Source organism: Ochotona curzoniae, unplaced genomic scaffold, assembly GCF_017591425.1.
Source record: "Ochotona curzoniae isolate NIBS_2020 unplaced genomic scaffold, NIBS_Ocur_1.0 scaffold_461, whole genome shotgun sequence".
NCBI classification, from domain to species: domain Eukaryota; kingdom Metazoa; phylum Chordata; class Mammalia; order Lagomorpha; family Ochotonidae; genus Ochotona; species Ochotona curzoniae.
Genome location: NW_024467120.1, coordinates 6,737,126 through 6,752,281, shown reverse-complemented (window position 1 = coordinate 6,752,281; position 15,156 = coordinate 6,737,126). Strand labels below are relative to the sequence as shown.

The 15,156-nt window shown below is 42.3% G+C and overlaps 1 protein-coding gene across 1 annotated transcript in view; it reads left to right on the top strand.

Moving 5' to 3' along the window:
- The window catches only part of MBOAT1 (membrane bound O-acyltransferase domain containing 1), a 96,260-nt gene that overhangs the window by 39,625 nt on the left and 41,479 nt on the right, over positions 1-15,156 (top strand). The window contains exons 2-4 of the mRNA XM_040967723.1: positions 4,601-4,746; positions 6,474-6,551; positions 12,978-13,073. Of these exons, the coding sequence (XP_040823657.1) occupies positions 4,601-4,746; positions 6,474-6,551; positions 12,978-13,073 (320 nt within the window). The remainder of the gene's footprint in view (positions 1-4,600; positions 4,747-6,473; positions 6,552-12,977; positions 13,074-15,156) is intronic.

The following is a 15,156-nucleotide window of genomic DNA, read 5'->3' as shown; positions in this document are numbered from 1 at the left end:
AAATGGGGGAGAGATAGAAATGGAGAGAGATTGATTTACTTGTTCCTTTAGTTTCTGAATAGCCACAACAGTTTGGCTGAGTCACGACTGGATGTCTGCATGGGTGGCAGGGCCTAGGCACCTGGGCCATCATTGTTGCCTCTCATAAGCACATCAGCAGGGAGCTGGATTTGAAACAGAACCTGTGCTCTGATGTGCTGTCGTGGCAAGTGGTGGCTTAACCCGTTGTCCCTCGTGCTGATCTTTGGTGTGCAATGTTAATAGCAGGTGCAAAGCAGAGCCAGCCATTGTTTTCAGTCAGCTCATATATTGGAGCAGTCCTGAGTGGGTAATAGTGGAGGATGAAGAAACTAATCAAAGATGGAGAAGGAAGATTATTGCTAAACTAACCTAGCAGAGCTCTTATTAAAACTTGGTTTTGTTTTTTTTTTTTTTTTTGGTTTTGTTTTTTTATTTCTATTATTTTTTATTGGAAAGGTGGATATACAGAGAGGAGAGACAGAGTTCAGGAAGATCTTCCGTCTGATGATTCACTCCCCAAGTGAGCGCAACGGGCCGATACTATGCCGATCCGAAGCCAGGAGCCTCTTCCTGGTCTCCCACTCGGGTGCAGGTTCCCAGAGCTTTGGGCCATCCTCGACTGCTTTCCCGGGCCACAGGCAGGGAGCTGGAAGGGAAGTGGGGCTGCCGGGACTAGAACCGGCGCCCATATGGGATCCCGGGCGTGCAAGGCGAGGACCTTAACCACTTGCGCCACCGCGCTGGGCCCTAAAACTTGGTTTTACAAGAAAGTACAAAGGTGGGGATAGTGGTCGAATGTTTGGCTGCTCTTTGTCAGTTCATACAACATTAAAGATATATTTTAAATCTAGTTTTTATTTGAGAGAGAGAGAAATCTTCATCTGCTCATTGACTCCTCAAATCCCTGTAACAGGCAGAACTGGGCTGATTCAAGGCCGGGAGATATCTCCCACTTGGGTGGCAAGGCCCCAACTACTTGTCCCATCACCTGTTATATCCGAGGATGCCCTTGAGCACCCAGCTGGAAGGTGGAGCGTTGTTGGGCCTTTAACCTGGGTACTCCAACATGAGATATGGGCATCCTAAGTGTTGTCTTACCTGTTTCTCCACCCCTACACAATGATAGCTTGATGGCTTGACAGTTAAGTTTAGATGACTTGTGTTCTTTCATGATTAGATCAGAAGCTCTTTGAAGTCAAGGAACTTGCTTTCTTTGTATTCTCTTCCTGTGGTCACCAAACCTGAATATGCCAGGGTGGGTGGGGGCATCTGTTAAACATAGATGCTGGGTCCCTGCTAGGAAGCGTCAGAGTTGGTGGGCAAGGGCCTGGGAGTGTGTGTATTCTGACAAATGCCTGGTACAGTGATGCTGCAGGGTGGAGGGAGGGTCACCCTGCTAGAGAACATTCTTGCTGGTCCAGGGATCATCCCTGCTGCACAGATGTTCTGTAACTACTGGTCAAGCCATCATACATGGAGCAAGATTCCCCACTTTTCCTAAGGAAATTTGTTTTTCTGTGCCTAGAGCTGGCTCTTGAGCTGTGAGAATGAAAGGATGTGTGGTTGATCACCTGCAGATCAGATGTGGTCATAACTTTAAAAAAAATTTTCTAGTTGCTAATTCCTTAACATTTTGAACCTTTTTTTGCTAAGGTTGTGATATTTCTCTTCGTGTGTGTATTTTCTGTGTGAGTCAGTGGTATGTTTTTCACTGAACTTAGGTCAAAAGATTTCTAAGTTATGCGTGGCAGGCTCATAATTCATTGTTCCTCTCTTTAATTTTTTTAGTTGATACATGGAACTTATATATGTTTATAGAGTACAATGTTGAAGATTCAATGCATGTTTACTTAAATCAGAGCAAGTATATCTCCTCAAACATTTTTATTTCTTTAGGATGAAAGCATTCAATGTCCATGTACTTCTAGTTTTTTTTTTTTAAATTAACTTTTAAGATATTTATTTACTTATTTGAAAGGCAGAGTCTCACACACACACACACACACACACACACACACACACACACTCACACACACAGAGGAAGACATAGATAGAGCTCTTCCAGTCCTGGTTCATCCCCTAAATGGTTGTAACAGCTGGGGATGGTTTAGGCCGAATCCTTGAGCCTGAAATTCTACCCAGAACTCCCATACAGGCGAGAAAGACCCAAGTACTTGGGCCATCTTCTGCTGCTTTTCCAGTTTCGGTATTAGGTAGCTGAACTGAAAGTGGAGCAGATGGAAAATGAGCCAGTGCTCATATAGGGTTTTTGTGCCTCTGTGGGATGCTGATATCACACGCTTTGGCTTAACTCATGATGGATGCCACAACACTGGCTGAGTTTTTTTCTATATTTTTCCCTTCTGGAAACAATACAATAAGCTATCATTAACTCTTGTTATCCTATTGTGTGAGAGAACCCTGATCTTATTTCTCCTAACTGTAACTTAGCACCCACTGGCCTATCTTTCTGCATCCCTCTTTCACTCTTTCTTTTCCCTCCCTCCCTCCCTTCCTCCCTCCCTCCCTTCCTTCCTTCCTTCCTTCCTTCCTTCCTCGCTTCCTCCCTCCCTCCCTCCCTTCCTTCCTTCCTTCCTTCCTTCCTTCCTTCCTTCCTTCCTTCCTTCCTTCCTTCCTTCCTTCTTTCCCCTCTTGTCTCTCTCTCTCTCTCTCAGTAATTTATTTGGGAGACAGAGAATATTAGAGGGACAACCACAGAGAGAGGGCATAAGGGCATACATCCCCTGGTTAACTCTGCACATGCCCACAATAGCTTGGGGGTGCCAAGACTGCGAGTTGAGAACTCAGTCCAGGTTCCCCTTGGCTGGAGACTGGTCCTTCTCTGGAGGGGAAGATCATCCTGTTTGAGCACACAGCTTCAAGAGGGATGCACACAGAGTGAGAGAGGAAGGGGCACCCGCCTAGCCAGCCAGATCAGTCAAATCAATCCTGGTTGATCACTGGGGATACAGATGTCATAGCCACATTGTCTTCATATCCAAGAAGTAAGCAACTTAATCACTTGGCTGACTGCCTACCCTTCTCTGTCCTTTTTTCTTTTTTAACATTTATTTATTTTTGTTGGAAAGTCAGATTCATAAAGAAGGAGAGACAGAGAGAAAGATTTTCTGTCTGTTGGTGCACTCCCCAAATGGCTAAAATGGCCAGAGTTGAGCTGACCTGAAGCCAGGAGCCATGGGCTTCTTCTGGGACTCCCACCCTGGTAGATCACAGCAGGGGTAGGAAGTGGAGAAGCTGGGTTATGAACTGGTGCCCATATGGAATTCTGCCACATGCAAAGCAAGGATTTTAGCCAGTAGGTTATCATGCCAGGCCGCTTTCTGTCTTTTAAACAGAAAAGAGTGAAGATGGGAAGTCATGGGAATAGATTTTTGGGAAAATTGATGAGGAATAATCTCCCTATGGGATGGAAACTTAATACAGCCAAAAAAAAAAAATTAAACCAAAATTTCTTTGAGTGTAATATTGTCTGTGGCTCCAAAGTGTGATATCTTTTTATGGCAAAAACAAAGCAAGTCCAAGTGCAGTGATGTCTGCTCCCTGCAGCTCTACCCTCTTGCACAACCCCACTGAATTGCGTTAGCAGCTGCAGTGTTGTGGCCTGAAAAACCAGGCATCCTGAAATGGAGGGCTTACTCATATCTTCATTTTTTTTTTGATTAAGCATCTTCTTAAAATGAATGGATTCTGAAATTTTAGCTCATGGTACTTGGAAGAGGCCAGATTACTTGCCTAGGCTTCGCAAATAGTTGAAGCCACTTAGTGGATTTGGAATTTATGCACATTTAAACTATGGAGATACATTTTTGTTGTGTTTTTTTTTTTTAAAGGAAGGTTTTCCTCCATATTTTCAGGGAATTGTTTTAGATGGGATATTGTGAAATTTCCCAATTAGAGTTTACAGTCCTCCAAATATATCATCTATCACTTAAAAATGTTTAAAAAAAGAATATGAAGATAAAAACATTCTTCTGAGTTTGATCACTGAGGTTTTTTGAAGGAAATATGCTGCTGCTTTGTTGCATTAACCAGTATGGGCATTCCAAGTTTAATTCAGGGTTAAGTCTCTTCTGAAACATCATACCTTGGATTTGGGGAATGATTTTGTTTATTGGGTGCGAAATTGAAATGAGAACATGAGAAATCAGAAGACAACAGGTGATCACTTTGCAGGAAGCATTTGATTTCTTTGGTGTCCACCAGGGAACTCTTTTATCCAACTTGGCATGTCTGAAAACTAAGTCTCCCAATGTGGTGCCAGAGGGTTGCCAACAGACCTTCCAGCCAGCCACGCCTTCCCTCCCAAACTCCCTACTTGGCTTGAACAGACAACCTTGGCCAGTGTTTAGAGTTGGAGCAGAAACTGTTGAGTTTGTCCTTTCTGAAACCCTGGAAGGCACTGTTACCCTTCTGTGCTTCGGGCCTTGAAGCAGTACTCTCCTGTGGCAAAACATCCAATCCAAGTCTGAGATGTCTCTTGATGTGGAAAGCTGGAAAATAAACGCAAGTCCACATGTAGGCAATACATTATAGATTTTTCTTCTGTCTTTCTCTCCAGGTGAATTTTGTGGCCTGCCAGCTGTTTGCATTGGGCGCTGCCTTCTGGTTTCGCATCTACCTAACTCCCTTTAAAACCAATTCCAAGATCCGGCATGCATTTGCCACCCTTTTGGGCATCTATTTCTCCATCTTCTGTTTTGGCTGGTAAGTATAGGCTTCACATTTATCTTTTGGATATTTTGTAACAATAGTCTTAACCTTGCATTGAGAAATACCACTTGTTATACACTTTTATAACATTGTAATTACTTTATATAAAATGGGGATGTTGGAGGTATCTCCAGGGGACTGATTACTCATTGCAATGCATCATTTTTTTTTTCTCCTTAAAGCTAGATTCTGGGGCCAGCACTCTGTCCTGGTAGGCACGCTGCTACCTGTGATGCCGGCATCCCACATGGGTTTCTGCTCAGGTCTCAGCTTCTCCATTTCCAATGCACCTCCCTGCTGTTGCACCTTGGAAAGCAGTGACGGATGGCCCAGGTGCTTGGGCCCATGCACCCACGTGGGAGACCCAGAAGTTCTGGGCTCCTGGCTTCAGTTTGGCCCAGCCCTGGCCATTGCAGATATTTAGGGAATGATCCAGCGGATGGAAGATCCTCTCTCTGTAACTCTTCTGTAAAAGACATAAAGAATACATTTGAAAAAAGCCCATGAGACTTCTGCACATGAATCACACCCATCCAAGACCATATGAATGAGATGCTGTAAGGTCTAATTTTTTTCCCAAGAGGAACTTCCCCTCACCTTTGTAGATGGTGATATATGTCTTGCATTTCTGCTAGAGACATTGCTGTTGCTCCTGCATGTTGTTAGAGGAGAACAATGGTTGGAGTGCACATTGGAGGGAATGGGAGTTATTCTGAAGCAGATGAACTGGCACCTGTTAAGCCCCGTGGCCTAGACTTCCTTTCCCATGTGAACTGGCACATACATGCTGGGAAGGGAATCTCTTGGGAGAAGAAATTTTAATTAGGGACCAACATTTCTAGAAGCATATTTCTAGGAGATTTGTGAATTTGATCAGGTTACTCAAATATTGCTTGTGATCCTTACCAAAAATTTGAGAAAAGAAGAATGTTTTGAACCAGTCTCCAGATAAAAGTGTTGTAATCTGAGGAAGGCTAGTTTTATTACTGGTACTTTATTACTATTTAAAAATTTATATAGCTATTTTAATGTATTTGAAAGGTAGAAAGAGACACATATGAAGAAAAGGAGGGATGGGGAAAAATTGAGAAGAGAAGAGGAAATAGAGAAAAAGAGATATAGACAGGCACATCTTCTGTGCACTGGTTCAATCCTTAAAGGCCTGCAATAGCCAGCACTGGGCCAGGACCAACTTGCCCACTATATAACTCAATGTGAGCCTCTCACATGGCTAGCAGGGACCAAAGTACTTGAACCATCATCCATTGCTCTCAGGATGTGCATTAGCCGGAAGGTGGAGCTGGGAGAGGAGCCATCGTTAGCACCCAAGCATTCTGCTGTGGGATGTGGGTATGCCAAATAGCATCTTAACAGGTGGGCGAAGTACCTACCTCAATACTGGACTTTTAAAACTTAAAAGCAGTGATGGAGAAAGAATACGCTCTAGACTCTGTCTTGTATAGGTGAAAATGTGTGAGTGTTCTGTTTATGAATTCTTGATAGTGTTACTGTTGCAACTGACAAACTAGGTCATTACTGCCTCATGTCGTTTCAAGATACAGTATCTTAACTGCATAGAGCAATCCTATTTGATTGATTTTCTCTTACATAAAAGTGAGTTCATCCATCGCTTGCTTTTTTAAATGAAGTACTGGCATCATGATAGGCTATGTTGCTATGAACTATGTTCATTGTACCCCCACTTTTCTTGTGTCTTAAAGGTACTCTATACATCTGTTTGTGCTGGTGTTAATGTGTTATGGAATCATGGTCACCACAAGCGTAACTAATGTTCACAGGTAGGACTTGGGAATGAAAAAGGCATCATATGTTGTTATGAGGTTTGCAACGTAATTCCAGGGTAAATGTGTATCTGCCCCATTTTCCACAAGTGGTGAACCTGTGCTTCTATATGTTATCAGAAGGAGACAGTGGGAGATGCCAGATTGTTCCATGGGTTTTGTGAAGCAGGTGTGATGCGTGTGGTGCCTCAGGAGACAAAAACATCAATCAGGATCGGGTAGCTCTGTGATAGCCCCAGTGTTCACCACAGTGGAAGGCTACTCAGCAGACAAAAACATGAATGATTGGTAGACATAACAGCACGAATGGATCCGTGTAAATGTGCTGAATGAAGGAAGCCCCATGATTTTATTCTGGAAAATGTGAACTCATCTATAGGTACAGAAAACCAGCATTTGCTTGGGGTGGTGGCTTAGGGAGATGACAAGGAAGTGTGATGGTGTTTTAGGGAGTGATAGATACTTGTATGTTCACCATCTGGGTGTGTAGCATATGTCCAACCTTACTCAACTGTATCTCTTACATGTATATAATAACATTTTTGCAAAAGAAGACATATATGTTCACTATATTGCTTTGACTTCAGTGTGCAGAAGTAATCTAATCCTATTTTGAAAGCTATACCCTTGAATAATTGATTGACATATCTGGGTATTTGCTGTCTACGCTGTCTCAGTTACAGTGATCTGTCTGAAAACTCAATATTTACTTTGACTTTGATGGACACTGAAATGTAAACTGTATGAAAACAAAGATTTTTCACTCCTTCACTGCTGTGGCCACAAAGCCGAGGACAATACCTGGCACAAGAGGAAGTTCGATAAATATTTATGGAAGGAATTGATTGAATTAATTTGAAAGGAGAATCACCCTTGTGTGACTTCTAGAAAGCAGGTACTCCATTCTCACTTCAGAAAGCTCTTTGATGAATGGTTGTTAGCACAATAGCTTTGCTTCTTAAAAACTGAAATCTAAATTCTTAGTGCACACTCTTACAATTACTTAGACTCAATTTTTGGTTTTTAGAGGGGAAGATTTTGGCATTCTTTTAAATGTTATGTTCAGTCTGAAAATCTGAATTCTTTTTTTTTTTTTGAAGATTTATTTGTTTTTATTGGAAAGGCAGAAATACAGAAAGGAGGAGAGATAGAGAGGAAGATCTTCCGTCCGATGGTTCACTTCCCAAGCAGCCGCAATGACTGGAGCTGAGCCAATCCGAAGCCAGGAGCTCTTTCAGGTTTCCCACGTGGGTGCAGGGTTCCATGGCTTTGAGCCATCCTCAACTGCTCTCCCAGGCCATGAGCAGGAAGCTGGATGGGAAGCGGGGCTGCGGGGATTAGAACCAGAGCCCGTATGGGATCCAGGCACATACAAGGCAAGGACTTTAACCGCTATGCTATCGTGCCGGTCCTGAAAATCTGAATTCTTAATCTCTCTCTTTAGTGACCTCTTAGAAAAAAATGGTATCCTTAGTTCCAGGAGGGAAATAACAAGTTCATTTTTCTGATTTGGAAACATTAGGTTTTAGAAATGCTTGTTTTGTATAAAAGCAAAATACTTATAAGCTTCTTTAAAAAAAAATAGGGAAAGGGAGCATGTAAACTTTTCCTAAACATGATTTTGGAAGCAATTAAATAATGAATAATAAGGATGTGTATCAATAGCATATTTCTACATATTTCTAATTAGTTTACAAATTGTGATTTGGTATCTCTGACCACACTTGTGAGCTACTGGTAAAAGGAATCCATTTGTTAGCAGGCCGACAGCCTGCAGGCACACTTACTTTGCGTCAGGCCTGGGTTTGCAGAATTACATTCTAGGATGCACAGCTAAACAGTTCCTAGGACGGCTGTGGCTGTTTCACCACAGTCATATAATAGTAGCAGACAACTCTTTCATGAAACATCAGGGGTTAAGGCCAGAAGAAACTCTCTTCCTGCGTGCTTGTGTGACTGTCTGTATTGCTGCAGAAGTAGGGAGTGGTCCATGTTTTCCCACAGATGAACTAAATATACGTTAACAAATAAATTCTGGTCAGTTTCCTATTGATTCTGGGAATCGAGAAATCAGCGACTTAAGGCAGTGTAAGTTTGGTCAAGTTATCTGGCTTCCCTGCCCTTCTCATTTCTCATCTGTAAAACATGGGGTTTCTAGTAATGTCAATTCACAGAACCACAGAGATGAGTCCAATCACCTGGCTTGGAAGAAGAGGGGAGGACTCCTATTTGCTGCCTGGTGCCATTAGCTCCTTCCTGGAATGACTGTTGTTCAGGACTTATTTAGGAAGTTCCTGGGGAACCATCTCTTCTTTCCTTTCCCATCCCCTTTGTGGGACAGATTCAAATGCACCAGTTCATCATTCATCATCATCTGTGAGCCAACTGGAGCATAATGTAAGTTGTATCTCCTTGGACTAGCCTTGTGTGAGAGCTTGCTGATGTGGTTATCTTGGGTAGCATCTATTTTTTTTTAACCTTGTCCTAGACCAGGCTCTTTCAAGTATACTCTATTTCATTATTTTTAATCTGTTCACACTTATTTAATTTATAATTTAATATTTCATTTCAGTATTTCAAGTATGTTAATTCTGGGACAGCTGTATGAGACTTGGATTTGCTTTACTGAGATGAGGAAGTGAAAACTCAAGGAGGGAAGTAAGCATACAGCGGGGTGAATTTTCAGAATGACCATCACCGAGGTCAGCAAGGAGAGTGTACCATTCCTCATGTCCCAGTCTTCCATGCTCCTACTTTCTAAATTAATCACTGTGCCAACTTGTGACACCTCAGATGACTTTTGCCCCTGCTGTTCTGTCTCCTGAATCATGTTCTTGTCACTACTTTTCAATTCTTTAGGTTTGCAAGTCTGATCAGGGTATGAGTTCATTGTTCTGTTGGTTGGGGCCCAGACTTTGGCCCTGCGCTTGACAGGTGGGGTCTCTGCAACAAAGGAGTTGGAGGATCTGGTTCCCATGGCTCTGGGCTGCATTTGAAGTGGTCCTAAAAGACTTTCTTTTTGAATCTGCTCCGTGCTTCTGTCTTGAGCACCATGGGCTGGCTGCAGAAAAGGGGAACAAATGTTAGAAGTGACATGGCTTCCCTGTCCTCTGGTCCTGCTTCAGCTCTTACAGGGACTTGTCTTGATGATTTCCTTAGTTGTTTGCATTGTACATGGCTTCGAAGCCATGTTTGGAAGGCGTTTAAAAAGGGTTTAGGATGAACACAAGCTAGGGAAAGATCTTGTGTAGTGCGGTTTAGAATCCCTTCTCTGAAATGTTTTGGACTTAGATATGTTTCTGAGTTTGATAGATTTCCAGATTTGTAAATATTTGTGTAAGCTTTACCATTTGTACATCTGGAATCCAAAAATTCAGAATCCAAACTGTTCTAAAATCTGAAAATTTGGGGGGCATTTTGGATTTTTGCATTAGGGATGCTCCACACCTATAACATATTTGATTGTGAATATTGGTAAGGATAAATGAAAGTTGTATAATGCTTTCGCATTCACAGCACCCTTCTTCAGTTTTCCTGACCATTGCTTGCTACAAAATGAATTTTGAGTAAACCTACTTGCTGTTTCTTAAGGTTGATGTAGTTTTCTGGAGTTATTTTAATGTGACTGTGTGAATTTCAGTGTAAAACCAGAAAATATATCTTCTCTTTATTATGGCGCATGTTTGAAGTCATACTCTTTGAATTTATATCTGTATGTGATGGGCTTCTGCATCACTTAAAATGTGCAAAGTATTTATCTCAGTATGTTTCAACTCATAGCAATGGATCCCTTCCCATGTGTCAAGCAAGCCAAGGGTTGAGGTGTTCAAGGTCATAGGGAGTTAACACATCTACATTTGTAATATTATGTATGTTAGCATGGCATACCAGGGAAATCCAAAAAATGGAGCACTGAATTGTGCTGAGATGGGAGAGCAAAAAATGGGATTGGGTGGGTAAAGTAACACCATGCAGGCCAAGTGGTGTTGAAGAGGTGAAGTTGGGACTGAGCCTCATCTGATCATTAGATAGCGTCTAGTAGATTCTAGAATGGAAAATGAGAGTGACACAGAAAAAGGAGCCTCTGGAAAGACATCCAGCCTGAAAAATACGGGATGTGATTGTTGTGGAATATGACAAACCCAGTGTAACTGAATGTAAACTGGACACAAGGTATGGCTGGAGCTGAGTCCAGAAAGGTGGGGGTAAAGCTTAGTGTGAGAAGCATCTTACTTACTGTCTTCAAGGCTTTTAATTTGGATCTAGTAGAATCCATTGGAGACTTTCAAGAAGAGTAGCCTTCACACAGTTGTTTACTCATTTAATGCCAAGTAGGTGGTGAGGGTGAAGAAAACACACATGACCACCCTGGTGGGTGAATAGTAGTTCATCAGATTATCTTAGCATGGGCTCCTGTAACAAAGTACATAGATGGAGTGGCTTGTAAGCAATTATTTCTCGTAATTCTGAAAACTGGAAGTCAGGGTCAGGCAACATGGTTGGTGTCTAGTAAAGACTCTCTTCTATGTAAACAGGCTTGATCTAATCATGACATCTCGGAGGTAGGCGTGGTGGGAGGTCTTTAGGTCATTGCGGGTGTGGTCTGGGAAGAAATTTCTTGGGAGAGGATTGGTTATTTAAGCCAAGTTGACTTTCTGTCTTGCTATGCTGCCACTGTCCCCATCCATCCTTACCAGATGACTGAACTGATGGGCCCTGCCCAATCTTAACTGCCCAATCTGAACTGTGATCATCCACAACTGTAAGGTGAAATAAATCTTCCTTTCTAAGTAGCTCCTCTCAGGTATTTTAGTTAAGCAATGAAAAACTGGCCAATATACCATTACATAAGGATTTAGGATTTCAGCATATAAAATATGGGCAGGGGCACATAAGCATTCAGTTCATTACATAGCTTTAGAAAAAATTTCTTTATTTTCATCTACTTGAAAGGCAAGGGAAGAGTAAGAGTGAGAGCAAGTGAGAAAGAGCTATTTTGCAACTGCTAGTCCTTCCAAAAATTCTTGCAAAAATCAGGAGTGAGTCAAGATGAAGCCAAGAACCAGGCGCTCCATCGTGATCTCCCACAATGGTTGCAGTCAAGTTCCCTGCTTGTGTGACTGCGGCAGCAGTGGATGATAACTCAAGTACTTGGGCTCCTGCCCTCACATAAAAGACCTGCACGAGGTACCTGGCTCCAATCTGGCCCAATTCCAATGGTTGTAGTCATTTGGGGAAGTAACCCAGGTGAAGGAAGATATCTCTCTGCTCTCCTTATCTCCCCCTGTTACTGCCTTTCAGATAGAATAAATTAATCTTAAAAAAAATTTGTTTTTTGTTCTCTTAAAAAAAAGTAGTGAAATGTTTGGTCTTATGGCAAGAGGATTAAGTAGCTGCCTGCAATACCAGCATCGCTGATGTGTGCCATGTTGTGCCTCAGCTGTTCCACTTCTAACCCAGCTCCATGCTAGTGTGCTTGGGAAGATGGTGGAGCCTGGCACAGGTGCTTGGGTTGGGCTGTTTGGAAGCAATTCCTGGTTTTGGAGAGTAAGCCAGTGGATAGAAGATCTCTCTGTCTCTCTCACTATCCCACCTCTCTCTGGAGCTCCAATCTTCACAAAAAGTGAAGTAGCCAGGACTCAATCTGGCATTGTATGGAACATGGGCATCCCAAGTGACAACCTAACATGCTGTGCCAAAGTACCTACTCCAGCACAGATTTTCACATACACTTATAATTATACATTGATAAATGCTATGAATAACACAAGTACTTATTTGAGCTTGTGTGTGTGTGTGTGCTACATAAAACACAGGAATCATCTCTGAAGGACCGACAGTTCATGAGCAGGTTGTGATTCAGTCCTGACGTGTGGATAGGGAGCTTCCTGGGGAAATAGCAACACTTAGGAAATAGGTAAAGAAAGATTAGCTGAGCTAGGAGCTTTGGAAGAACTAACCATAAAGGTGGGAAAAGAACAATAGCATGAAAGCCAAGAAAAGTAAAGGAAGGAATGGTTAGGATCGTGGTGGTGATTTGTATTTCATGGTGGGTGGAGGAGAATCTGTGTGAGCCTTTACAGGTCTGTGGTTCCTGGCTATCCCTTGGAAACACACTGGTCAGGCTCAGCTGATTCCAGTTAAACCAGAGACCCTGGGGTTGTGTTCCGGGTATATATAATTTGTAAAGCTTCAGATCTCATTATATTATCAAGGCTAGGAGCCTTAGCTTTGGCCCAGGTGCGAAGATAAGAATGGTTCCTAGAGTGGGAATAGGAGGATGAGGAGGGGGGCTGGGCATGACTGTAGCTGGATTGGACAGGACTTTGAGACCAAATGTAAGTGGATGGGATGAAGATATGTGTTTAGTGAATGCAATTTTGTCATACATAATGTTCTGGCCATTTGTGTTTTTGGTTTCAGATACTCCTTCTTTGTAGCAATGGGATATCTTACTATATGTCACATCAGCCGAATATACATCTTCCATTATGGAATTCTTACTACTGATTTTTCTGGGTGAGTATCCTGGGAAAGGGATTTCATTACTGTTTTTGATTTCATTTCTTGGGATCTGTAAACACCAAGTGCGTAGGAATCATTGGTGGTGGTGATTATTGATAAGACATTGTGCCAATGAGGGTAAAGTCAAAGGTTATATAAAAAATTTTGTGTTCATGTACTTAAGAGGGGTGTGGAGACAATTTCCATCCAATGTTTCACTCCCCAAGTACCTGCAACAGCTAGAGCTGGATTAGGCTGAAAGGAACTTTGAACTCTATCTGGTATCCTGTGTGCAAGGCAGGGACATAAAGCCTTGGAACATCATCTGTGGCCTTCTTAGGTGTATTAACAGGAAGCTGGATTGGAAACAGAGCAGCCAGGATTTAAATCAGGCTATCTCATATATAATGCAGGCCTCCCAAGCAGCAGGTTAACCTGATGCCCCACAACACCTGCCCCAGGTTGAAGGTGTGATGGTTTTGTAGGGCTGTTAGCCCTGCTAGTGCAAGATGGAGCTGCAGCCTGGCTCTGTCCTGCTGCCCATATTTGTACCATAATGTTGGAATGCAAGTAGGACCTTTGTATGGTCTGTGACTGCTTTTACATTAAAATGACAGAATTGAGTAGTTGCAACAGAAACCATATAGCCCACAGAGCCTGGAATATTTACCATTTTGCTTTTAACAGAAAAGAAATTGCTATATATGGCAAAGGCTGGTGTTCATCTCTTACCAGCTGGTTGTACAGAAATTCTTGCAAACAAGGGGGTAGGCACAGTGGCACAACCGGCTAATCCTGCATTTTGTGGTACTAGCATCCCATATAGGTGCCAGTTTGTGCCCCAGCTGTTCCACTTTCAATTGATCTCTCTGTATATGGACTGGGAGGGCAGTAATGGAAGACCCACATCCTAGGGACACTGCAACCACATGGGAGACACAAAAGAAGCTCCTGGTTTCCGGTTTCAGATTAGTTCAGCTTTGATTATGGCCATTTGGGGAGTGAACCAGCAGCAGATGGAAGATCTTTTTCTCTCTCCTTTCTGTAAAATCTGCCTTTCAAATAAAAACAAATCCTTTTTTTTTTTTAAAAGAAATTCGTATAGCATACAAACTGACAATTAGCCACTACTCTGACCCTTTGAGTGTTCCCTGGTCCAACTCTCACTCCAAGGTCCTGTGATCTCTAACAACTGGAAGGGTCTAGGTGAGTCATGAAGTCTGTGGCTGTCACTGTGCTCTTCACTTGGTGGACCAGCCATCTCCCACCCATCTCCACCCATCTGTATTGGGTTGAAGTTAATTCAAGATCATTCTGTGAATCTTGGGGAGTGAAAAAGAAAGCAACATTGTTCCTGCATATGCACGTCGTGTGTGTCACTCCGCCCACCATGAGTTTGGCTCAGTTCTCAGCAGGCTGAGGTCAGGGAGATGTAGAGAAGAGGGAAAGAGAGGGTTCAGTTGTAGGTTGAAATGCATCTTACTAGGTGAACTGTTGAAGAAGAAGCAGTGAAATAAGGAGTTATAACCTGTAGCTCATTTCTGTGAACTTTGCAAATTGTGCAACTAAACTGTTCTAGTATGAAAAGGCTCAGACAAGCAAGAATTGTTGTTTTGGAACTCATGACTATGATGTCATAGCTGCTTTTCTTCCAGCTGTGTCCCTTTCCATCATTGTGGAAAACATTTTCTCATTTTTTCTAAAGAAAACTCATTCTTACATGCCTTGTTAGAGTTACAAGCCAACATGGACTATCCCCAAATCCACCAAGTTCAGTAAAAATTATGCTTCAACACTATAAACTACTAAATACAAAAATGAAAGTAGACATGAGACAGCTGAATAGTACCTTATAGCCATTTTTAAGTGTATAGCAGCCGGTTGTGTAGAAACTAAAATTGAAATGTCAATGAAATAATCACAAGATGTAGTTAAGAACTTGCATTCTCTAACATATTGGTCACTCAATACCTTGTCATTTAACTCCATAAGGTTGTAAACGGTTGTTGATGTTATGTTGTGGCTTTTAATGGTCAGGATGATATTCTGCCAGCTCTGCCTTCAGAACAGAGATGGTCTGCCCAAGAAACTGTTGAAC